The sequence below is a fragment of the Phyllobates terribilis genome, unplaced genomic scaffold (genome assembly GCF_046119375.1).
Source record: "Phyllobates terribilis strain yellow unplaced genomic scaffold, ASM4611937v1 Scaffold_7__3_contigs__length_470593459, whole genome shotgun sequence".
Classification (NCBI taxonomy): domain Eukaryota; kingdom Metazoa; phylum Chordata; class Amphibia; order Anura; family Dendrobatidae; genus Phyllobates; species Phyllobates terribilis.
The window spans coordinates 422,475,236-422,500,367 of NW_027362767.1; the positions used below are offsets into that span (position 1 = coordinate 422,475,236).

The 25,132-nt window shown below is 44.2% G+C and overlaps 1 protein-coding gene across 2 annotated transcripts in view; it reads left to right on the forward strand.

The window, feature by feature from the left end:
• Nucleotides 1-4,259: 4,259 nt before the first annotated feature.
• LOC141155137 (regulator of G-protein signaling 3-like) overlaps nt 4,260-25,132 on the forward strand; it is a 39,800-nt gene continuing 18,927 nt past the window's right edge. Inside the window, exons 1-2 of one of the 2 annotated variants that reach the window (XM_073641815.1) lie at nt 4,260-4,334; nt 20,249-20,689. In XM_073641815.1, coding sequence (XP_073497916.1) covers nt 4,278-4,334; nt 20,249-20,689 — 498 coding nt within the window. In that variant the 5' untranslated portion in view covers nt 4,260-4,277. The other variant, XM_073641814.1, reaches the window with a different exon arrangement.

Here is a 25,132-nt window from a genome sequence, read left to right on the forward strand (position 1 = left end):
TGAAGTTAACTAAGCAGAGCTATCTTTGTCACAGAGTTAAATGTAAAGCTGACAACGGTGCGGCAGAGCTGACTCCTCAATTGCGGAGCTGAGTTTATAGAAGTTCAGTGAATAGTTGGTAGTGGAACAGTGAAGTTGACTCAGCAGAGTTAAGTTTGCAAATAGATCAATGCAGAGCTGGTAGTGGAAAAGTGAAGTTGACTCAGCAGAGCTAAGTTTGTCACAGAGTTAAATGCAGGGCTGACAATGGAACAGTGAAGTTGACTCAGCAGAGCTAAGTTTGTCACAGAGTTAAATGCAGCGCTGACAATGGAACAGTGAAGTTGACTCAGCAGAGCTAAGTTTGTCACAGCGTTCAATGCAGAGCTGGCAGTGGTGCGACACAGCCGACTCCTCAATTACAGAGCTGAGTTTATAGAAGATCAATGCAGAGATGGCAGTGGAACAGTGAAATTGATTTGGCGTTATAGTAGAGCTAAGTTTGTCACAGAGTTCAGTGCAGAGCTGGCAGCGGTGCGGCAAAGTTGACTCTTCAATTGCAGAGCGGAGTTTGTCATAGGGCCAAGTGCACAGTTGGCAGTGGTACAGCAGAGTTGAGTCAGTGATAGCAGTGGTGAGTTTGTCACAGCGTCCAATGCATCAGGGTCCTAGAGCACCACACATTTACTGTATTGTTCTCAATAGACGTCCGCTTGCAGTTTGCTAATAGTGGACATATGGACGTTCCCTTTAAGGGATTATTTCTGCATAGGGGGCTGCGTCAGATAGGGGGGATGGTCGCACGATGCAGTCGCTGCATATTGCACAACTAGTCAAGGATGAAAAACACAGCGCGCAGGTATTTGTGATAAGACGCGTCCTTGACCAGGGAGAAGCGGCGCAGCAAAGCGGAAAACAATGATTTCTGGAAGCGCAGGACGGGTCTGAGTCGTGAAGATGGGCCACATTTACCACAAGTCATTTCACACATGAGTCACGTCATGCGGATTAGCCGGTGCAAAGGGCGTGTGCAATAACAACAACACAGATGTAGCAGAGCTGAGGTTGTTATTTTGCACAACTCAGGAAATTGCATCATTTGTGGTTTTGCATGGGTCCGCAGGTAAAAACAGGATTAGTTACCTGGTTTTGGAAACATCAGGGACATTGAAGATCAAAACTAGTTCCCAAACATCAATTATTGGAGACGTAGCAGAGCTGAGTTTGCTATTTAGCACAACACATTGTGACATCATGTTGCATTTTATGTGTTTTTTTTATGGGACTGCAGGCAAACACATCATTAGACATGGAGGGATGCTACTGAAAATGAAAATCAACACTAGAAACAATAGTTCACAACATTTATTACTGGCAATGTAGCAGAGCTGAGTTGGTAATTTAGCGTAAATCAAGGTGACCACATTGAATCACTTGTGGTTTTGATTAAGATGACAAGTAAACAGGTGAGGGGACATCAGAGGATGAAAATTGACACTTTATTTCCTACACGAATTACTGGTGATGTAGCAGAGAGAAGTTTGCTATTTAGCATGACTCGTAGTGATCACATTGCATCGTCTTTGATTCTGAATGTGACTGCAAGTGAATAGATGTAAGGGACATCAGGTGATGAAAATCGACACTACACTGCCAACATCAATTGATGATGATGTAGCAGAGCTGAGTTTGTTATTTGGCACGATTCATCAAAATCCAATGTTGTCTCATCTGTGCTTCTGAATGGGAGTGAAGGTAAACACCTCAATGAACATGGAGGGATGATACTGAAAATGAAAATCAACACTAGATCTAATAGTCTTCTACATCAATTACTGGGGATGTAGCAGAGCTGAGTTTGTTATTTAGCATTCCTCATAGTGATAACATTGCATCGTCTTTGATTCTGAATGTGGCTGCAAGTAAACAGATCAAAGGGACATTGCGTGATGAGAATCGACACTACACCGCCAACATCAATTACTGGTGATGCAGCAGAGCTGAGTTTGTTATTTGGCACAACTCATCCAGATACTGACTTTTTAAATGAGAGTGCAAATAAACACATCAATGGACATGGAGGGATGCTGCTAAAACATATTAATCAACATTAGATCCAATAACCTGCAACATCAATTACTGGTGATGTAGCAGAGCTGAGTTTGTTATTTAGCTCAATTCATGGTGATCACATTGCTCCATTTGTGGTTTTCAGTGGGACTGCAGGTAAAAAGAAGGTTGTAGGAATTGGAAATAAGTCATTGGCAATGAAAATTGACAACATCAATTACTGGAGATGTAGCAGAGCTGAGTTTGATATCACAATATATCATGTGTGGTTTTACATAGGCCTGCAGATCAGCTCATTCCATTAGCATGGCTGTAGCCCCTGTATGCTACTATGTTGTCTTTATTTTTCATGGGGCTGCATGTATCCTAGTGCATAAAGAGATCATGAGATGTAGCAGAGGGGAGTGTGATAATAGTGTATATTGGTCTTACATAGGACTGCAGATACTTATATTGCCTTTCTTAAAAAAACTACATTATGTATCCAAATATAGCAGAGCTGAGTCTTATATTTGGAAGCATTCATGATAACGTGATTTAATGGCTGTGTTTTTTTTACATGGGACTGCATACTATCGCAAATGGTTTTACATGAGACTGCTAATTATCACAAAAAATAAATTGAAAATATGTCAGTGACGAGAAGAACAAATCTTTACTAGAGATGTGGAACTAATGCAGAGGTAGCAGAGCTGAGTTTATTATTTCACTAAACTCATATATATCTTCAGTGAGCTTACATAGGACTGCATTTAACCCTGCTGCATTATGATAAGGATATTAATTAATTCAAAGCATATTTTGATTCACGTAAGACAACGATATATGGTGATGTAGCAGAGCCGAGTATGATATACATGGTAACAACACTGCAATAGGTGGATTTGCATAGGACTGAAGACAAACACACGGTAAAAGGGGATTTACATAGGACTGCAGGTAACCCGGAGAGAGTTGTCATAATGCACAGAAAGCATCGCCCAAGTGTGTTATCATACTACATCATGTAAGGAAAAGATGTAGCAGAGCTGATTTTGCAGAATCACAATGATTTGCTTGAGGCTGTTGAGTATGTTTCGCTGTTAGTTAGAAAAAAATGGCAAAATCATTGAGCAAAAAAAAAAAAAAAACTTAGTGAACCCCCCCCCTGCATAATCGAATGGTCAGTGACGCGGCTGAGTATACAGTATATGGACAGCAATGCACTGCACTCATCTGCTGTCACCACTAGAGGGAGCTCTGTGCAGACATATTTATACAGGTCATTGCAACAACTAGAGACCTGGCCCTCAGAATCAAAACCCTATGAGGAGTTTGCGGCCCATCCCCCTTTCCCAATTTAACGAGCCACATTTAAAAAAAAAGTGGAAAAAGTTGCAAAATATCACGCAGACATGACGTTCTCCATAATTTGCAACTTTTTTGTACTCAACAAAAGTTTTAAAAGCTGGAAAATGGCGCTTTTTTAATTCTTTTGCACAGGGCAGGCGTAGATCTCTCAGGCAGTCTATTAATAACATAGGTGAAATTTACCTTTTTAACATTTTACCATCTTCAAGATCTCTGCTCGCTGTCAGTGAACGAAAACACTTTTTTAACCACAATTTTGGAAAAAAAATCTGGAAAAAAAAATTGCAACATATAAACAAACCCTAGAACAGCGGGGACTCCAGACTGATACATTGTAGCAAACTGTCAAGAGAATATAAGGGGGGATTGTTGCCCACCTTTCCCCAAATCCTGAATGGCAGATGTCGTTAAAGGGATATTCCAGTTCTATGAGCAATATAGGATAGTGGATAACTACTAGACCTTTGGGGTCCGACCTCTAAGTCCCCCAAAAAGAGTGATTAAAGTCTTGATTCATTATTCTTTTTGCGCCTTTTTTTAATAGAATTTTGGACTTTTTTATTTCTGCACCAAATTTATTATGGCTTTTTTTTTTGCTGTTTTTTGGGGTTATTTTTGGGCGGTGGTCTTACTCCATGATAATGTGGTTTTCATTATTCATCACACAGAACCAGGAAAGTAAGAAGTTGACGAAAGAGAATGACGCAAGGATCAGGATTCATTCTCCACTACAACTCCCATCATTAGTGCTGCAGTCCAGGTGATAGGGATCAGGTGGAGAGGAGGAAAGGGCAAGGTGGGGGAGAAATGAAGAATGAGACAGAGGAAGGAGGAGAGGAGACAGAGAGGTAAACAGGAGGTGGAGGAACAGGAGGGGAATGAGGAAGAGGACAGCAATGTCTGCAGGGGGACAGAGAATCCCCCTGCACCTGGGGGTAGGTGGGCAGCAGCTGCAGGGGGGATCAGGGGGCAGCTCCTGCACTGGCACGGGGGGCAGCAGGTAGCTGTGGCAGGGGCAGCAGCAGAGGAGGGAAGAGGAGCAGAGGGTGGAGAGATGGAAGAACGTCATGGAGGAGGGTGGAGAGGCAGACAAGACACACTCACACACATACACAGAGACACTGCAGTGACAGAGCAGAGGGAGACTCCCAGACACTGCAGGGGAAGCACAGGAGCTGACAATCTACTCTGCAAGGTGAGTGCTGAGGGGGCAGAGCTGGGCATGGGGGGCAGTGCCAGCTGTGAGGGGCTCAGGCTGCCAGTCCTGCAGGTTCAGTCCTAGTGGTCAGTCTGTTCCTCAGGGCACAACACTGACCTTGACCACACAGTTCCTAATCCACGGGGCTCTGCTGGTGCCACTGCAATCACCCAGGTGATCCCATCAGTCAGGTACCTGCACTGGCACAATTACCAAGCACTACACCCTTCTCCAACTCTGCTATTCCACTACTCCCTGCAGCACTGAGTGCATGCTGTGTAATCTGCCATTCCTGCATTCATTCCCACTGCATCTCTACCCAACTCTGCTATTCCACTATTGACCCTTTTATTTTATTTCTAACCCCTTTAACTCACACTACATATTTTAACCTTGACTTTTACTAGACCCTCACTATCCAATACATTCCTGCAGCTCACAAACCCAACTCAACGGCGCAACATTCTTTTACTGCACTCATCCAACTCTGCAATAACTAGACTAAGACCTAGACCTCGTTGCCCTAAATGATGATCTATCCCTACCGTTACATCGGTCATCTTCTGTCCTCTCACTCTATTACTTGGTGACACTACACCCTGCAGCTCTGTAGCGATCCACACTGCTACATCTACCCTGCTGCACCTCAGATTGCCACTCCTGCGCAGAGTTATAAATCGCCCTCTCGCTCTGCTATTCCATGGTGACACTACACCCTGACACTCACTACTACATCCAGCTTACCATTCCTGCACACTGATAAATCACTACATCCTTCTCCACCTGTCCGGTATCTCTGCTGTAGCTGCGCTCTGCTATTCCGTGATGAGAATACCCCATCCATCCCTACAATGATGGGATATAATTAGCTGTCATTGCTGCACTATTATCTTGCAGACACCCACCTGTAAATCACCACATCCTAACTCCACCTTTATTTTAACTCAGCGTTTACTCGTCTCTGCTATTCCTGAGCGGCACTATATAATGTTTGCTCTGCTATTCCATACCGCACCGCACTATAATTTCCGTGTTTTCCTCTCGAGTAAGTTTACAAAAGATTCCTGACCCGTTCTCCTCTTGCTCTACATCCAGATGTAGCAGAGCTAAACCCGTTTGTTCTGTTCTGCTTGTGATAATGTAGTAGGTTTGCCTGCAGTTCAATAGAAAGCCACGGTTATTGTCACAATGTGCCATAGCTAATGACGAACTCGCCTCTGCTATATCCTATGTACACAGATCATTATATGACGGCGTCATCCTGCGTGTCAGACTTGGCGTCACGCTCCATATTCCCTCTCCTCATCGTAACGCATAGACATCGAGCCTTTATCTCCTTTTCATCCCCCTGTAACCTCCACACACGTCTCAATGTCAGAGGATAACTCTGCTATTCCGCAGCGTGCACGATTAAACCTACAATATTGTCGTATCAGCCTGCGTTAACCTCTGCACCCCCGCCATGTTATTAACTGTGATGTGTCTGCTGTTCCTGCGCCGTCATTATGTGCCGCCTATAGCTATCATTAATATGTCCATACAATCTTCACACTCTGCTGATCCCGGGTTCGCAGCGCGCGTCATGATGTCTGGTACCCTGTCACTAATGCTATTCCTGCACCAGCCCCTTATATTCCAGCCCTCCGGTTGTGTTATAATGATCATCGATCGAGACCACCCCCGTATAACCTTTCAAGTCCAGTATACGGATCTGTGGATGCCGCAGGGTAACTGCATTTGGGGGTCCTCGTCTTGTATTTGTTTTGATAAGCAGTAAATGGTGTAGTGTGTAAAATAATACTACCATACAGTCCTACCATATAGCACTTGCATAATAGTGCCATTTTAGTGAACACCTAATATTGCTATAATGGCATTACTATATATAGTGCTTAAATAATACTATTTAGGAACGGTATAATATTACTATCATGCATTGCCTATAATACTGCCATATAGTGCATACTTCTTAATGCCATACAATTAGCACATATTTCCATAATAGCATTGTTATATGGTGTTTAAATGTTCTATAGATCCTAAATAGTAAAGCTATATAGTACTTGTATAATACTGCCATATAGTGCATGCATAATACCATAAAGTAAGTACCATAATACTATTGCTATATTGTGCTCAAATGATATATAGATCCTCAAATAGTGTTGCCATATAGTACTCTTATACTACTGCCATATAGTACCTGCATAATACAGCGATTCCTGTAACAGTGCCATAATTTTATTACTATATGCGGCCTAAAAATGATTTACTGTTCCCTAAATAGAATCTCTATATAGTGCCCAATAATACTACCATATCATGCATATATAATGGTACCATTAGTGTATATAGTTGCTAAATATTAATGTCATATAGATCCCAATTGAGTATCACCATATGGTACACGTATAATACCGCCATATAGTGCATAAATGCTATAATTCAATATCTATACAGTGCCTAAAACATTGCTATACAATTCACTAAATAGTATCACCTTAGAGTGCCTATAATACTGCCATACAGTGAACACATATTACCATAATAGCATGGCTATATGGTGCTCAAATATTACTATACTATAGTATCACTGTACAGTGTCTAGATAACGCTGCCATATACTGTATACATAATGGCACTGCTATATGGTGCTCAAATATTACTATACTATAGTATTACCATGCAGTGTCCATATTACACTGCCATATAGTGAATACATAATAGCCTGGCTATATGGTGCTCAAATATTACTATACTATAGTATCACCATACAGTGTCCATATAACGCTGCCATATAGTGAACACATAATTGCACTGCTATGCAGTCCTCAAACAATGTTATGCAGTTCTCTAAATAAAATCGTCATCGTGCCCATCGTATATAGTACTGCCATATATTGCTTAAATAATGGTTCTATACCATGAACATGTATGATATCCTGTTGGGAGCTCTTGTTTTGGGGGTCTGGTCACTTACAGCACCTATACAGCCGGGAAGCCCCATGTCGGTATACCCGGGGGGCCCCTGAGCATTCCTCTCTGGTAGCCAGGCCCCGACAATGGCGCTCTGTAGCATCCAGTCTTCAGAACACTTAACCCGCGCAATCTCTCTAGAGGACCCTCCAAGAGCTTATCCATCACTTCAAGTGGGCACAAGCCGCCCGCCATCGCTATCCTACCCCATGTCTCCCTCACCCTCCATCCCATCTCCCCATCATCCCCGCGCATTTCCTGCCCCGCAGCCATCTCTGCTATTCCTGCGCAGTGTTTATTGTGCGCGATCTAATTATCACTTGGCGAGGAACATCTGTATATCCATGTAAACAATGGTGATGGCAGGCGATGCTCTGCGAGCGCGGCGTGCATACTTCTGCAGACGTGCATGGACACATCGGCCTTGCACGCGTGCGTCTGCCATGTCGATAATCACAACAAGGCTGGATGTAATAGTTGCTTATGACAAAGCTGTAAACGGCCATAAATTTACTGATGCTGAACGTCGGGGGGCGATGGCTCAGTCACGTGATGTCATGATAAATGGCTTTGTATATATTTTTTTTATTTTAGAAAAATCCTTGTCTTTTTATGGGGATGAAATGCCTTTACGGCTCAATAATAATAATATTATACCGCCTGATTAATCAAGTCTATGTTGCCCATAGCAACCAATCAGAGCTCAGCTTTTATTTTTCAAACTGCTTTGTTGAAATGAAAGCAGAGTTGTGATTGGTTGCTACGAGCGACACATGTTGATCCTTTTTCCTAATGGTCGTATCACAGTATTCAGACTTAGAGTCACTTTACGGGCTCCATTGATTAACTGTTCAGAAAAACTTCAAAGGGGTATTCCCATCTCCAAGATCCTATTCCAATAAGTAGTAGGTATAATAATATTCTCAAATACCTCCAATTAGAAATGTAGTATAGTTCTCCTGATTTGCTATGTCGCTTGGTTACTGCAATGCCCTGCACATGGGGTAAGTGACATAGCGAATCTTCAAAACTATACTATCCGCATGTGCAGAGCATTGCAGTAGCTTAGGTATCCATTGTTATGACCACAGTGACAGTTAGTTGTTAGCAGTTGTAACCATGGATACCTAAGCTACTGCAATGTCCTGCATATGGGGTAAGCGACATAACGAATCAGCAGAACTATACTACGTTTCTAATTGAAGATATTTCCTAAAATTATTATTACACCTACTACATATTGGGATAGGATCTCAGAGTTGGGAAATACCCCTTTAACTGTTGCAATTAACAACCAATCACAGCGTAGCTTTCTTTTTTCCAAAGCTGTTAAAGAATTATAAAGTGAGCTCTGATTGGTTGCTAAGGGGAATAAGGCCTATTTTATTGTTGGGGTCAATTTCATGAACAGGCCCCATGTTGCAAAAAAAAAACATGCCAGATTAGACCTAAAATCAAGGGCAATGTTTTGTGGGGGCTCAGGTGACAAAATGTTCGGTTGCATGTCTGATAGCGAGGGGCAAATAAATAGTTTAAAAAATAAAAAAAGGGATTATGTTGGAAATGAGGTGTAAATGGCATTGTCATAGCAGCGAGGGGCCTACTGAAGGCCTTCTTGTCCGCCATGTTTATACACCTATGAAATCTGGCCTAATGGTGTGCAACCTGTGGCTGGGCTTCATAGGAGACAGATAACACTTCTGTGAAATCTACCAGTCCAGTTATGAAGCAACACTGATTGTGAATCAATTTCTCCAGCTGTTGTGCAAATGGAACAGAGAACTGTTAGAAATGATCGGCAATTAGCAAGATACCACAGACAATTTCTCTGTTTTCATCCTTTTTGGCTGTTGTTTTGGTCACTTTTTCATTTTGCCATTGCTCTCACCCCTAGTGGTACAGTTGCATAAGGCGGTGTCTACAGTACAACCCACAGAAGTTGCTCAGGTAGTTCAGTTCATCCAGGATGGCACATCAGTGCAAGCTGTGGCAAGAAGGTTAGCTGTGTCTGTCAGCGTGGTGTCCAGAGCATAGAGCAGATACCAGGAGATGTGGAGGGGGCCATAGGAGGGCAACAACCCAGCAGCAGGACCGCTACCTCCTCCTTTGTGCAAGGAGGAACAGGAGGAGCACTGTCAGAGCCCTGCAAAATGACCTCCAGCAGGCCACAAATGTGCATGTGTCTGCACAAACGGTTAGAAACCGACTCCATTAAGGTGGTATGAGGGCCCGACGTCCACAGATGGAGGCTGTGCTCACAGCCCAACACCGTGCAGGACGATTGACAAAGTCGCCACTGGCGCCCTGTGCTCTTCACAGATGAAAGCAGGTTCACACTGAGCAGATATGACAGACGTGACAGAGTCTGGAGACGCCGTGGAGAGCGATCTGCTGCCTGCAACATCCTTCAGCATGACCGGTTTGGCAGTGGGTCAGTAATGGTGTGGGGTGGCATTTCTTTGGAGGGCCGCACAGCCCTCCATGTGCTCGCCAGAGGTAGCCTGACTGCCATTAGGTACCGAGATGAGATCCTCAGACCCCTTGTGAGACCATATGCTGGTGCGGTTGGCCCTGGGTTCCTCCTAATGCAGAACAATGCCAGACCTCATGTGGCTGGAGTGTGTCAGCAGTTCCTGCAAGATGAAGGCATTGAAGCTATGGACTGGCCCGCCCGTTCCCCAGACCTGAATCCGATTGAGCACATCTGGGACATCATGTCTCACTCCATCCACCAACGTCACGTTGCACCACAGACTGTCCAGGAGTTGGCGGATGCTTTAGTCCAGGTCTGGGGGAGATCCCACAGGAGACCATCCGCAACCTCATCAGGAGCATGCCCAGGCGTTGTAGGGAGGTCATACAGGCACGTGGAGGCCACACACAATACTGAGCCTCATTTTGACTTGTTTTAAGGACATTACATCAAAGTTGGATGAGCCTGTAATGTGTTTTTCCACTTTAATTTTGGGGGTGACTCTAAATCCAGGCCTCCATTGGTTAATAAATTTGATTTCCATTTTTTGTGTGATTTTGTTGTCAGCACATTCATCTTTGTACAGAACAAAATATTCAATGAGAATATTTCATTCATTCAGATCTAGAATGTGTTATTTGAGTGTTCCCTGTATTTTTATGAGGTGTGTATGTATATATATATCTAGTACAGACCAAAAGTTTGGACACACCTCCTCATTTAAAGATTTTTCTGCAGTTTCATGACTATGAAAATTGTACATTCACACTGAAGGCATCAAAACGATGAATTAACACAGGTGGAATTATATATTTAACAAAAAAGTGTGAAACAACTGAACTTATGTCTTATATTCTAGGTTCTTCAAAGTAGCCACCTTTTGCTTTGATGACTACTTTGCACACTCTTGGCATTCTCTTGATGAGCTTCAAGAGGTAGTCACCGGAAATGGTTTTCACTTCACAGGTGTGCCCTGTCAGGTTTAATAAGAGGGATTTCTTGCCTTATAAATGGGGTTGGGACCATCAGTTGTGTTGTGCAGAAGTCTGGTGGATACACAGCTGATAGTCCTACTGAATAGACTGTTAGCTGCTTTTTTCTTGCCATAATACAAATTCTAAGTAAAAAAAAAACGAGTGGCCATCATTACTTTAGGAAATGTAGGTCAGTCAGTCCGAAAAATTGGGCAAACTTTGAATGTGTCCCCAAGTGCAGTTGCAAAAACCATCAAGCTCTACCAAGAAACTGGCTCACATGAGGACCGCCCCAGGAAAGGAAGACCAAGAGTCACCTCTGCTTCTGAGGATAAGTTTATCTGAGTCACCAGCCTCAGAAATCACAGGTTAACAGCAGCTCAGATTAGAGACCGGGTCAATGCCACACAGAGTTCTAGCAGCAGACACATCTCTACAACAACTGTTAAGAGGAGACTTTGTGCAGCAGGCCTTCATGGTAAAATAGCTGCTAGGAAACCACTGCTAAGGACAGGCAACAAGCAGAAGAGACTTGTTTGGGCTAAAGAACACAAGGAATGGACATTAGACCAGTGGAAATCTGTGCTTTGGTCTGATGAATCCAAATTTGAGATCTTTGGTTCCAACCACTGTGTCTTTGTGCGATGCAGAAAAGGTGAACGGATGGACTCTACATGCCTGGTTCCCACCGTGAAGCATGGAGGAGGAGGTGTGATGGTGTGGGGGTGCTTTGCTGGTGACACTGTTGGGGATTTATTCAAAATTGAAGGCATACTGAACGAGCATGGCTACCACAGCATCTTGCAGCGGCATGCTATTCCATCCGGTTTGCGTTTAGTTGGACCATCATTTATTTTTCAACAGGACAATGACCCCAAACACACCTCCAGGCTGTGTAAGGGCTATTTGACCAAGAAGGAGAGTGATGGGGTGCTACGCCAGATAACCTGGCCTCCACAGTCACCAGACCTGAACCCAATCGAGATGGTTTGGGGTGAGCTGGACCGCAGAGTGAAGGCAAAAGGGCCAACAAGTGCTAAGCATCTCTGGGAACTCCTTCAAGATTGTTGGAAGACCATTTCCGGTGACTACCTCTTGAAGCTCGTCAAGAGAATGCCAAGAGTGTGCAAAGCAGTCATCAAAGCAAAAGGTGTCTACTTTGAAGAACCTAGAATATAAGACATATTTTCAGTTGTTTCACACTTTTTTGTTAAGTATATAATTCCACGTGTGTTCATTCATAGTTTTGATGCCTTCAGTGTGAATGTACAATTTTCATAGTCATAAAAAAACAGAAAAATCTTTAAATGAGAAGGTGTGTCCAAACTTGTGGTCTGTACTATGTATGTATGTATGTGTGTATATATAAATTATAATTTTTTTTTTCTTTTTGCTCCCTTAAGCTACACTCCCTCACAGAGGGAAACAGAAGTAGACCAGTTGTATAGACACCAAAATGGTAATGCTGAAAATTAGAACTTGCACTGCAATCAATAAAAAAAGAAGGAAAAAAATACAAACCTACACCTAAAAATGACTGTGAAAACGAACATACTACTCTGTTGAGAGAAAAATAAAGTTATAGCTCTTGGAAGTTGAGGAGGAAAGATCAAAAGCAAAGAGGGGCTCTGCTTACCAAGGGTCCGCATAAGCCTGGGGCTGGCCCTGCAGTTGTGTATGTGATGGGTACGTCTGCATGCGGTGAAAATCGTGTTCAGGACCACAACACATTCATGATGAATCCTCATGGTGACATTGATTCAGCTCTTTCCGGCTTCTCTACAAGATGATGACCGTGCAGTGTGACTGTCTGTGGAAATGTCCCTCATTTTATGGGTCATCTCGTTTTTCACCGTTTTGTATTAGAAGGTCCCAAATGCCCTACTTGGTTGTCCACATAGCTGGCAATAACATCTCCTCCTTTTGCTGCCATTTGTTTGGGCATCAAATATCACAACGTAACATGTACCCACCTATATATCTAGGACACGGGTTGGGCGTAGGTAATGCCCCTGGCGGAGCGGTTGTGTTGTCCCCATGCAGGATTAATTCCAAAAAACTATAAGCGCACACAAACAAGTATGTCCTTGTATAATAACAGGCCTTCCAAAATAGCCGGGCAGGGCGGCAGTGCCAACCTTGTTTCCGGAAAGGAAGTCTCCTATAAAATGGGAAGAAAAGCCTCATTCTGCTTTCATATCCGGTTGGAATATTGTTCTGTGATTATAATTCATGCCATTTTACTCGTTGAGAAGATGGAGTTGGTGTAACTTGAGCAGAGACCCTCTTTTTACCCATTATCAGCATGCTGAACATCGCTTAAAGGGGTTTTCCTACTAACAAAAGTTCATTTTAATCAATAATAATAAGTTCCACAATTGGATGTGTTTAAATAAAATGTTCCTGTGCTGAGATAATCTTATAAATGTGCCCCTGCTGTGCACTGTGTAATGGCTGTGTCTGACTGTGCAGGAACATGGTCTGATCATACCACATCTCCTGGGTGGGGGAGGAAACAAAAGAGTATACAGACAGGACAGCAGGGGATCACACTTTTTTTTTTTTTTTTGAACGAAAACATTATTTAAAAACAGACAGTGATATGTTTTACCTTACAAAAAGAATCAGCTGTGATCCCCTCCTGTATTGTCTGTATACTCTTTTGCTTCCTCCCCTGCCCAGGAGATGTGGTATGATCAGACCATGTTCCTGCACGATCAGACACAGCCATTACACAGTACACAGCAGGGCCACATTTATAAGATTATCTCAGCACAGGAACATTTTATTTAAATACATCGAATTGTGGAACTTATTATTATTCCAAGATCTATTGAGTAAAATTAACTTTTGTTCCTAGCGGAAACCCCTTTAAATTACAATTCCATAACAGAATTGCATGTATGACCTGGGTTAGCATTGAGGCACTGCAAATGCCCAGTTTGGAGCAGTTTTCTTAACATTTGAACAATTGCATAAATGATAATTCCTAAAATAATGTTATTCAAAGAGGAAAATCTGATGAGAAATAATCTGGTCTGGCATTAAGGCAGGTGCCGATTTTCCTGCAAATGATATTCTTGCCTACTCGCCAAACACTGGGTAAATTTCCCTGCAAATCCAGTATATTATATATGTGCCCCCTGGTGGCTGAGTCGGGTCATCAAAACTTTCTTTAAAGGGGGTGTTCACATAGTGATGGCACAATATCGGTGGGAGTCTGATATTCTGAGAATGAAGGGGACTTACAGTGCACGTGCCATCCACTCTGACCCTATAGAATGGAATCTACACATACAGATGGCTTGAGAACAAATGATACAGTGCTTTATTCTAGGGATCGTGGGGGTCTTAAAGGTCAGACCCTCAAAGGATATGTTATCTACTGATCATAAGTGGGAATAACCCTTTAAGGTAAGCGCTATTCTGATATTGTATAACAGCTGGACCCCTACTCATCATCCTTATCCTTTTTCACTTTGGCTTCTGCTCTGACCATCCACCATGCTTTATACTGCAGTTCTGTTTGGTATCTAAATAGATCTTTTCTAGATATGTATTGACCTTAGCTCACGAAGCATCGCCATGTAATCTATATGTGCGGGAATGTCGGGTGCTCCGCCATGCTTCCATCCTCCTGAAGGACATCGTTGCTGCCTGGGATGCAAAGTAAGGGTTGTTTGAGGTCTGTCGAATTCCTTCCCGGGACCAGTGAATGTGATCCTTCTTTATAGAGCTGCTCACATTTTTATAGGGTTTTTTTTGTTTTTGCATGGCTGCTCTGTGGAGCATACCTGATTCTTGGCCACGTAGGCCTGTAATTAGCGGGTGCCCAGTCCACAATGGGTCCTCTCTATGGTTACACGTAGGGTAAACTGGAGGATTTTGTGAACTGTGAAAAGAAACTTTTGAAGAACGGTCAAGAATTTTAGGTGGAGGTGCTGTTAACCTCTGATTATCCAAAATCCACTATGTCAGTGGTGTCAAGACCCCTCGTCGATGGAGTTCCCCTTTAAGTCCTGCACAACCATCGTGTGACTGTGCATTATTAGCACATTGCTCTCTGTAACATCTGTGTGTCTGGGTTTCATCTGGACTTAAAATAGGTTTTATCTTTAAAGATAAACTAGGGATCTCATAAAAATTTGATTTCCCTCTGACTTTTTTTTTTTTTTTTTTAAATATTGTCTGAAACATGATCAGCACTCTAATGTGGGCGACTTCGAGACATTTTTTGGCACAAAACTCATGCCCTAGGATTCTGATTATGCGCAATGATCTGAGACCAAGCGCCCCCCATAAGTAGACCCATCCAAAGAGTCAGGAAACGGTGCCTTCCCAAGTGTAGGGGGGCATGGACATGCAGGAACTGGGTGTTGAGGGGTGAGGTTCAGAAAAGGGCGTGGTGCCCGCCCCGCGCCCCTCCCGCTAGCTGTCCTGCAGTGGCGCCCGCCCCGCGCCCCTCCCGCTAGCTGTGCTGCAGTGGCGCCCGCCCCGCGCCCCTCCCGCTAGCTGTCCTGCAGTGGCGCGCGCCCCTCCCGCCAGCTGTGCTGCAGTGGTGCCCGCCCCTCGCCCCTCCCGCTAGCTGTGCTGCAGTGGCGCCCGCCACGCGCCCCTCCCGCCTGCTGTGCTGCAGTGGCGCCCGCCCCGCGCCCCTCCCGCCAGCTGTGCTGCAGTGGCGCGCGCCCCTCCCGCCAGCTGTGCTGCAGTGGCGCGCGCCCCTCCCGCCAGCTGTGCTGCAGTGGCGCGCGCCCCTCCCGCCAGCTGTGCTGCAGTGGCGCGCGCCCCTCCCGCCAGCTGTGCTGCAGTGGCGCGCGCCCCTCCCGCCAGCTGTGCTGCAGTGGCGCGCGCCCCTCCCGCCAGCTGTGCTGCAGTGGCGCCCGCCCCTCCCGCCAGCTGTGCTGCAGTGGCGCCCGCCCCTCCCGCCAGCTGTGCTGCAGTGGCGCCCGCCCCTCCCGCCAGCTGTGCTGCAGTGGCGCCCGCCCCTCCCGCCAGCTGTGCTGCAGTGGCGCCCGCCCCTCCCGCCAGCTGTGCTGCAGTGGCGCCCGCCCCTCCCGCCAGCTGTGCTGCAGTGGCGCCCGCCCCTCCCGCCAGCTGTGCTGCAGTGGCGCCCGCCCCTCCCGCCAGCTGTGCTGCAGTGGCGCCCGCCCCTCCCGCCAGCTGTGCTGCAGTGGCGCCCGCCCCTCCCGCCAGCTGTGCTGCAGTGGCGCCCGCCCCTCCCGCCAGCTGTGCTGCAGTGGCGCCCGCCCCGCGCCCCTCCCGCTCGCTGTGCTGCAGTGGCGCCTGCCCCGCGCCCCTCCCGCTTGCTGTGCTGCAGTGGCGCCTGCCCCGCGCCCCTCTCACTCTGCAGCGATCGCACAAACATGAGTTTTAAGGGCAATGGTGTGTTTTTTAAAAGTGTAGCCTCCAGTCAAGTTGCTGGTTTTTGCCACCCAGGACAGATGGGCCTTGTGCTTGTTTCACTCTTTATTGGCCCTTGCGCCAATTCTCCATCCCCTTTTTGTTGGTACGGTTGTACCACTGGTGATGGGAGGTTCTTGCCACCGAGTAATAAAAATGACTGGACCAGACGGGGCTGGGCCACACTCTCCAAGGACCTCCTAGGAGGCATCTGGAAGGCTTTACATCCTAGTTTTGGGTGGAAAGAGGTTGAGGGTAATCGTGATGGCTTCTATCTCAGCACAGAGTCCATACAATGTGACAAACTCTCAGCTGTGAGAAGTATCAGGACCAGGTTTTAGTCTTTGGTAACAAGCGCGTATGCTTCCACTCATCTGATGAGCAATTGAAAAGCACATTTACAAAGTACCGGAACTTCTCCTGTCACGTGCAGCGCACATACAAGCGGAAACGTGGCGAAATAGTCTCTGGTTTATTCTGATGACATTGCCGTCAGCTAAATATAATATATAGATAATATTTTATGACCCTGCAGTCAAACATCAGAGTCCACAGAGCCGCACACGGAACGAGCGAACGTTGGTTCCTCATAGTCTGATGTCACCGGTAATGAAATGCGTGTGGTTTCCCACAATATGGCCGCCTCTGCTTTCAAGTTGACAGATACGGTTCATTTTTATTTTATCTTTTTTTTCCGAAACCACAGCAGAAGCAATGCACCTAAACCTGCTGTCTGTCTTGTTTGCTTTGCGGACTATTGTTCTCTGTTATCAGCCATTACAAGCTGACCTGTAAGGTCTCTGCAACATACGTAAGTGTGAGTAATCTCAGACGCTCTTGTCGTAAAGCTACAGCCGCCCCTTTTATAAGGTACAAATATTTAGGTGGTCGCCCCTTTTAAGGTGGGCATCACGGAGAGCGCTCCCTGTGCATACGTCATGGAAATTGTAGAGATGAGCGTTCACCTGATCCCTTAATGCTCTGAATATCCCTGTGCACTAGCGCCCCCCCAGGGTGATGTAAGCAATATAAATGGTGAAAATAAAAAATTCCTCCAAAAAGTGTCCCATTTCCTTTTTAATGTAGTTTTATTTAATTTTACTTGTACTTTATAACTAAAAATAAATCTTGAATTCAGGTTTCATTAATAATTTTGCACAGTTTTCCCTTCTATAGCTTATATCTCTATTAGTGGCTGCAGAATGAGTTAACTGAGAAGCAATCAGTGAGCTCCTTCTCTGTTACGATACTGCAGTAGTACTGCTCGAAACCAGTGGCCCAAGGAGCACGAGCAGGGTCAGCAAGCGATAGTAGAAGATCTTGTAGTTAGCAAAAGGAGTTGTAGGAAACAATACGTAGATGGGTGAGAACAATCTAGGTAAGAATGTTCAGGAGCTTGGAGACTGGAAACTAGCCTAACAGCTAGACACAATACTCAGGTAATGTAAGAGATCCATGCGGCTTTAAGTAGGCCCAAACAGGAAACCAGGCGGATCCCAAAGGTTCAGAATCTGCCATCTTAGTAAAGGGCAATTGCAGAACACAACAGCAGCCTCCAGTGGTAAAGAGTGAGATTATTAAGCTGAAGGTTTTTTTTTTTTTTGTTTGTTTTCTCTCTCTCCGAAAAGTCCATGTTCAGCATTTAGCATCAGTCACCAAATGGCTGGACAAACGCCGAACTTTCATGGTTCGGGTTCGCTCATCTCTAACTTTTATCTTCTGAACTCGTCTCGGCTGACTTATGCCTACAAAGTTCAGCTCAACTTTTGTGATCCTAGATCGGCTGAGAGGTGCTCAGAGGAAGGAAGATAAACGTATTAAACACTCCTGTTGGGGGGGGGGGGGGCTCGCTAACTGATCCTTAGTTAACTCATTCTGCAGCCAGTTTGTTGAAGTCAAAGTGTGCCAATTTTTCAATAAAATCCTATGGCGAAATTCTTGTGACAAAGGGACTTGCTCATTCAAAAAGAGTTGTACAAAAACTTTGCACTTCACATTATCTAAAGATGTTTTTTTTGTTTGTTTTTATTAACCTTTATTATGCAGCTGCACCTCCCGAAATAACCACATAAACCTCCCTTGCTTGTCTTTACACGCGACCATTTAGCAGAGACAGGTCTGTAAATTTGCCAGCCAGAAAACCTATCGGATACTGCAGAGATTTCCACTCGTGATAATAACCTCTTGAGTGGGGAATTCTAAAAGACAAAAATAAGGGCATCACATAAATGTGACAAAACCAAAAAAATATCTTCAAATAGAAAAAAAAGCTTGGTCAAACCATGGTTTGGATAATCTAAAAAAGAAGGGGGAAATGGTGAACCTCAGGAATAGCAAAAAAAGAAAATTGTTGTCAACTCTTGAATGAGAGAACCCAAAAACTGTGTGGTCAGCATAAGCCCATGATTTGGATATCACAACCATGGTTTGAGCGAACTGTTTTGGGTTCTTCTACCCATGGACTTGCCATGCTAAACAGCACTGTCAAGCCAACAATGGTGTGGTTATTTGCCTATGCCACCCTGAGGTCCATCATGGTTTTTAGATTAACCAAAAAAAAAAAAAAAGCTCCTTCAAACCTGGGATGGGATTACTTAAAAACAGCCAAGTAAAACCATAGGTGGGATGACCCAAAAAACATCATGGTCAACTCATGCATGAGAGAACCCAAAAATTGATCAGTATTGTAAGCCCATGGGTAGCATAACCTAAAACTGCTTGGTCTATCCATGGTGCGAATGACCCAAAATAAAAACATGGTCAATCCCTAGGTGTGATAACCAGCAAAAGGGTCAATTCAAGCGTAGAATAATATTAAATCAATGTGGTCAATTCAGGGGTGGGAGAACTCAAAAACAGAATGGTCGGTCCGCTCAATGAAGGGATAACCCTAAATCAGCTTAGTCAACCTATGGGCAGGATCACCCCAAACCGGCATAGCTTTTCCATGTATCCTCCTTTAAAATGAAGAAATTTCAAATGTCCGTCCCAAGCTGAAGGAATTTTATTTTTTTTTTATGCTACTTGAGACCCTATAAACAGGGCTTTTGGCCGTAAAGTCATATTTTGTTTAGGCTCCAGCCACGTTGACCATTTGCATGCGCTCTGGGGCCAATTTCATTGGATGCCAATCAAGTGATCAGTGTGTGTGTTTTAATTTAATTTAATTTTTTTTTTCTGGTGAGGAAAGGCATACAACAAACATAAAACCTATATATAAGCACACATAATATACCAGAGTTCTCCTCAGAATTGCAGCCCATTCAATCATACCCTTAGGCATTGCTCTGGTGCACCGTTTCCCACATCTGCCCTGCGTTCTTCCAGGTGACGCGCTTCTTACTGTGATGATGATGATGATGATGATTCGGGGCCGATATCTTTAGCTGATCATTGAAAGTGATCCATGAAGACTAGTAAAATGAAATGATTGTCCTAGACACCCACGTGGTGGGGGATAGACCTCTTATGAAGTGTGTTGGGCCACTATCAACTGGGCTGTTCATTTTCAGAAGTCCCATTTCAGAACCCAAAAAATGTCAAATTGGCCATGTTTTCCTAAATTAGGGTAGTAAGTCTGGTCAACTGAATACGGACACGTTTGGTTGATGTTTGAGTCAATCTAAAGAACTGGCCAAGAATCCAATTTTTGTCTTGGGACCATACAAACATATTAGACAATCAAAACCACATGTTCTCCATCCAGAGAGTCCATCAATGGATGAAGCATTTCCTACAGGTTGTGTAGGGACTTACAATTGGGTCATATGTTACTAGGAAAAACCTATAGCCAAAATGTTAACACCCCATTTTTTTTTCTTCCTACAGATGCTTCATGTATTTAACCCACTACGAAAGTCTGGCAGTGACACCTGTCTCTCTCCCGATAACCCTCAACACTGGAAGCGTGTAGCTATCAGAAGACAACCACCTCCTAATGTTCCTGATCCTTCTGCTCCCAATGCCCCATCTTTGCCCGTCCCGGAAGTGAGAGTGGAGCGATCATTCAGTGCTGGTAACTTAGTTTGTGACAGTGATGAAGAGGAAGGGGGAGATCATAGAACTCTGGGGGTCCCCGGATCCATGTGGAGGACACGGAGTGAGTCGCATTTGGACTCTGGTGGCAGGGTAGAGTCCCTTGGGGAAAAGAAGAAGTCTAGCAGTGGATGGAGCTTGCCGTCACCAAAGACACTGAGGAAGAAGAGGAGAGCTGCAAAAGTCAACGCTGCAAAACAGAATCTCTTGTCATTTTTTATGGGATCCTTTAAGGTAAAATTACAGGGTGAGATGACCCTTTACCCCACAGTTTTAGCAAATGGCACCAAAGGTTGAATGTTCTAAACCTAGAAGAACTTGTCCAGCAGCCCCTATGACAGTACCATCTCTGCAGCATAAGCCTCAAGAGGTCCTACCTCAACCTTTCTTGAAAGGAACTGTTCCTCCTTGTGAAGATTCGGCATCATCAATGCTTCATGAGGGGGGGGGGGAGCATTCAAAGTAAATTCAATCCCCGAGGAAGTAATCTGTCTCTCTAGTGCCACTTATGAGTGACTATAATAAGTCAATATCCGATCCTTTAAAGAAGACCTGTCACCAGTTTTTACTCATATTTTATTCTTGCTGATCTTTTTGAGTATTCAATCTTTTGTTTTCTTAAATCCGCCATACGATTCTAGAGATATGGGCGTTTTTATTAAGTGCAAATTTGCATAGTATTCACTAAGGGGGCATGGCTCGCAGGATCCTCAGGGGCTTTTCTGCATTATTACCCTGTGAGCTTTGCCCCCTTGGTGAAGACTATAAAAGTTAGCACCAAATAAAAAGACTAATATCTATGGAACCGTATGGTGGATTTGGGGGAAAAAAAAAAACTTCTGACTTGTTGCAAGTCCTCTTCAAACATTACCTGGGCCTAAAAAGTGTTGCCCTTCTTCAGACATCATTGTGTAGGAGTTACGGACCTTCTTCAGTCTACTGTACGGTTCTGGTTAGCTGTGTGAGATGACATGTGCATCAGTTCTGGTAAATGTATGGTATAACCAGCAGAGGAACCCACATCTAGAATACCTTTTTTTGGGATAGCCTGTGGATATATCCTAAATGTATGAGTTAGGACAACCCCTTTTAAGGTAGCCATATGTTTCAGACAGCTGCCGGATCATTTCGCAGAGTAAGCATATGTTTGTTTTTCAGGGAAGAATTGGGAGGTCCCATGCACTTTCGATAGTCCTCCAGTCATGCCAAAATCGGAAGGTTTGGCCAACTTTAATGTGGATGGGGGCCTTGAACGGGTTGTCCCATTAACAGGATAGATGATAAACTTATGATCTTTGTGGACTGGCTGCTGAGACCCCACCAAGCTGCAGAGGAGAAGGCCCAAACAGAGCAGTAGTGAGCATGTGCGACCACCAGTCCTGTAGACAGCGAATGGTCGCACATGCTCACTGCTGCTTTATTGACATGGAGAATTGAGATTCTCACGATCAGTGGCGTTCCTATTGATCAGACCTCCAGTGGTCATACGTTTATCACCAATTTTGTGAATGGGTGAAAAATGTTGTTTATGGAACAACCTTTTTAAGACTTGCACAGTGACAGGTGTAGACAGGATCTATAAGTCTGCTCATCCATCACAATCCATGGTGCTACAGATCTGATAGTTTACTGGCCACCAAAGGTCAACTGAGAAACCAGCACAGCAAAGATCCTATTTCCAGAAGAGCCAAGTATGATAGACGATCTTCTGTAGACGGTGACAAACAGCGAGCCCCGGGGGATTTCTTGCAGTGTTTCTTTTAGAAACTGATAGAACTGGTCCAGTCTGTATATTGACACCTAAGATACTTACGGGGAGGGGGGAGTCTAGAAATAGACAAAAATAGAAGCTTTGAACCATCGGAGACGTTTGGGCTCCCCGGGGCTGGAACGGTGGGAGGGTGGTGTGGTGATTGAAGGTTTAGGATCCCGTTTAACCACAATCCTGAGATTGTTTTGTAAGAGAGAGAGGAAGAAATATTGGGGTAAAGCGTGAGAGAAATACAGCTAAGAAAAGGGGAGTGCCATTGTAGGAGGAAAATTGTTCCAAAATTTGCAACAGTCAAGGGTGAAGTGAGTGGTTTACATCAGTGAGTTTTAGGAATGACTTGGCTCTTCGAATGGTCACTCCATCCATGCAGGCCTAGGCATGTGTTCCTTTAAGGTTATGGCTGCTTTGTTACTCGTAACGGCTCCGCGGGGGAGGAGACTCGAGATGGGAGGAGCAACAATATCACAAGTTACTACAAACTTCTTTTTCTTTGTTACTAATCTCTCGCAATGCAAAGGTTGGTTACTGAATTACCTGTGGCTGCGCCCCCCCCCCCCCCAGTAATTGGTTCAAATGTTTGTTGGCATCAATATCCATACAGCGCCTCTGCAGGGGAAAGGAAGTATTACACCTTGCTTATTGAAATTAATAGTGTGCCTGTCTAATAATGCTTAGACAGGTCAGATCTTCCTTCCAGAGTTGGGAACGCTCACCTTAGATGCTTCAAGTCCTCATTAAAAGAGGAGCCCCGACCACCCTCCAGGATTTACTCTTCTTTAATCGGAGAACCCGTTTAACAATTTGCCTTTAATACTGAAACCTCCTAATATAAACCAACTAGGACCCTTCTCAACTTGGCCCCCCCATGACTCCACTGCAACCTTTCCAACCACTATAGTAGCGCACCTTGAGCCTAGGGGAGACCCAAAGCCTCCTTTAGGCCTACATGAGAAGACCAATACTATTAAAGACTTGTGATGGTTGAGGGCCTTGTTAAACAAATTGCAACGGGGTCCATAAGCTTCAAGTTAAGCCACTGATCCCCTTCCATTTTTGTAGGTGGGTCTTAGCTAAAAGGGTGAGGGTTGGTATCTCTGAAGTGAGCCCACCCTTTTTTTTTTTTTTTTTTTTTTCCAGCAAGTTTCCTCTTGGGTCAAACTTTTTAGAACATAGAACTTCACATAAAACTTTTATATTTCACCCTAATGATTGGGATTTTTTAGAGTAACCCATCATTTTAACTTTTTTTTTTTTTTGTCCTAAATCAAGAATGCGTGAAAATAAGAAACTTTGTAATACACATTATTAGTGAAATTAGCTTTTTTTTTTTTCTCCTCCCGAACTGAACGATCATTCTCGATTCACAGGTAAATGTGTCTTCAACGAATATAGATTTTTTTTTATTTTTTTTTTGCCCCCCATTACTGAGATGACAGTTAATACTCACAAAGTTCTATGAAGAACCGTGCACCGTAGAATGTCTGTGTTTTGACCTCTAGCTCCTCCCCCTCCGTAGAACTTTATGAGCACCAACTGTCAGCTCCTATTTTAGTCATTTTGAAAATTTGTCTTCACTGTAGACAAATTTTAGTGATGAATTGAGAATGAAGGATCAGTCCAGGAGGAGAAAGAAGCAGATTTCTCTGTTAATATATATTACAAAGCTTCTTATTTTCATGTGTAATATTGATTTACGAAATAAAAATGATAATGATGATTCCACTCTAGACAGATCAAGCGAGGGGAATGATATCATGGCCGATATTTAAAATGTGCCTTTAAGAAATGTACATTACAGGTACTTGTCGGATATTGCAGCGATTTCCTCCCATCCTCATCTTCCTCGTCTGCCGCAGCGAGTTCATCTGCGCGGAGTAATGTTTACTCTTCGGTTCACTAATGAACACAAACCACAGAACATAACAGACCGGTAATCCATGTGTTGTGTACTGTCACATTTCATTTAACTCGCTATTAACATGTGCCAAATCCTAGCACCGTCAGTTCCCTCCACACTGGCAGGCACCATCTTTACAGACTCTTGCATCTGTTGCTACGGTAACTGGGAGAGGCGGTGGGCCGGGAGCCCCCTGTACGCCGTCCAAGCCGTATTATGATTACACAGGCTTCTATCGGATCGTGCGATGGCTCATGGATATGCATTATACTCGCTTAGAAAACTAGTCATTAAAGGGGATGTGTATTCAGGCTGCTTTAAGATGCCATAAGGTAGCCATAAAGGAGCGTAGAGAACCATAGTCGACCAAATTGAAAAGGAAAAAAATATATAATATATTATATTTATTACACTGTATGCCAAAAGGCATACAATGACTGATAACGCCTCTATATACAGTAGATAACACAGGATCCACCATTCACAATAGGTGAGGTCACAGCTCACCTCCTCCTCATGTACAATGACTGATAACGCCTCTATATACAGTAGATAACACAGGATCCACCATTCACAATAGGTGATGTCACAGCTCACCTCCTCCTCCCCCTATACAATGACCAATAACAGCTCTATATACAGTAGATAACACAGGATCCACCATTCACAATAGATGTCACAGCTCACCTCCTCTCCTCCTCCTGTACAATGACTGATAACACCAATATATACAGTAGATAACACAGGATCCACCATTCACAATAGGTGATGTCACAGCTCACCTCCTCCTCCCCCTGTACAATGACCAATAACGGCTCTATATACAGTAGATAACACAGGATCCACCATTCACAATAGGAGATATCACAGCTGACCCCCTCCTCCTGTATAATGACTGATAACCCCTCTATATACAGTAGATAACACAGGATCCACCATTCACAATAGGTGATATCACAGCTCACCTCCTCCTCTTCCTGTACAGTCCCCAGATCAGAGCATGCCCAGA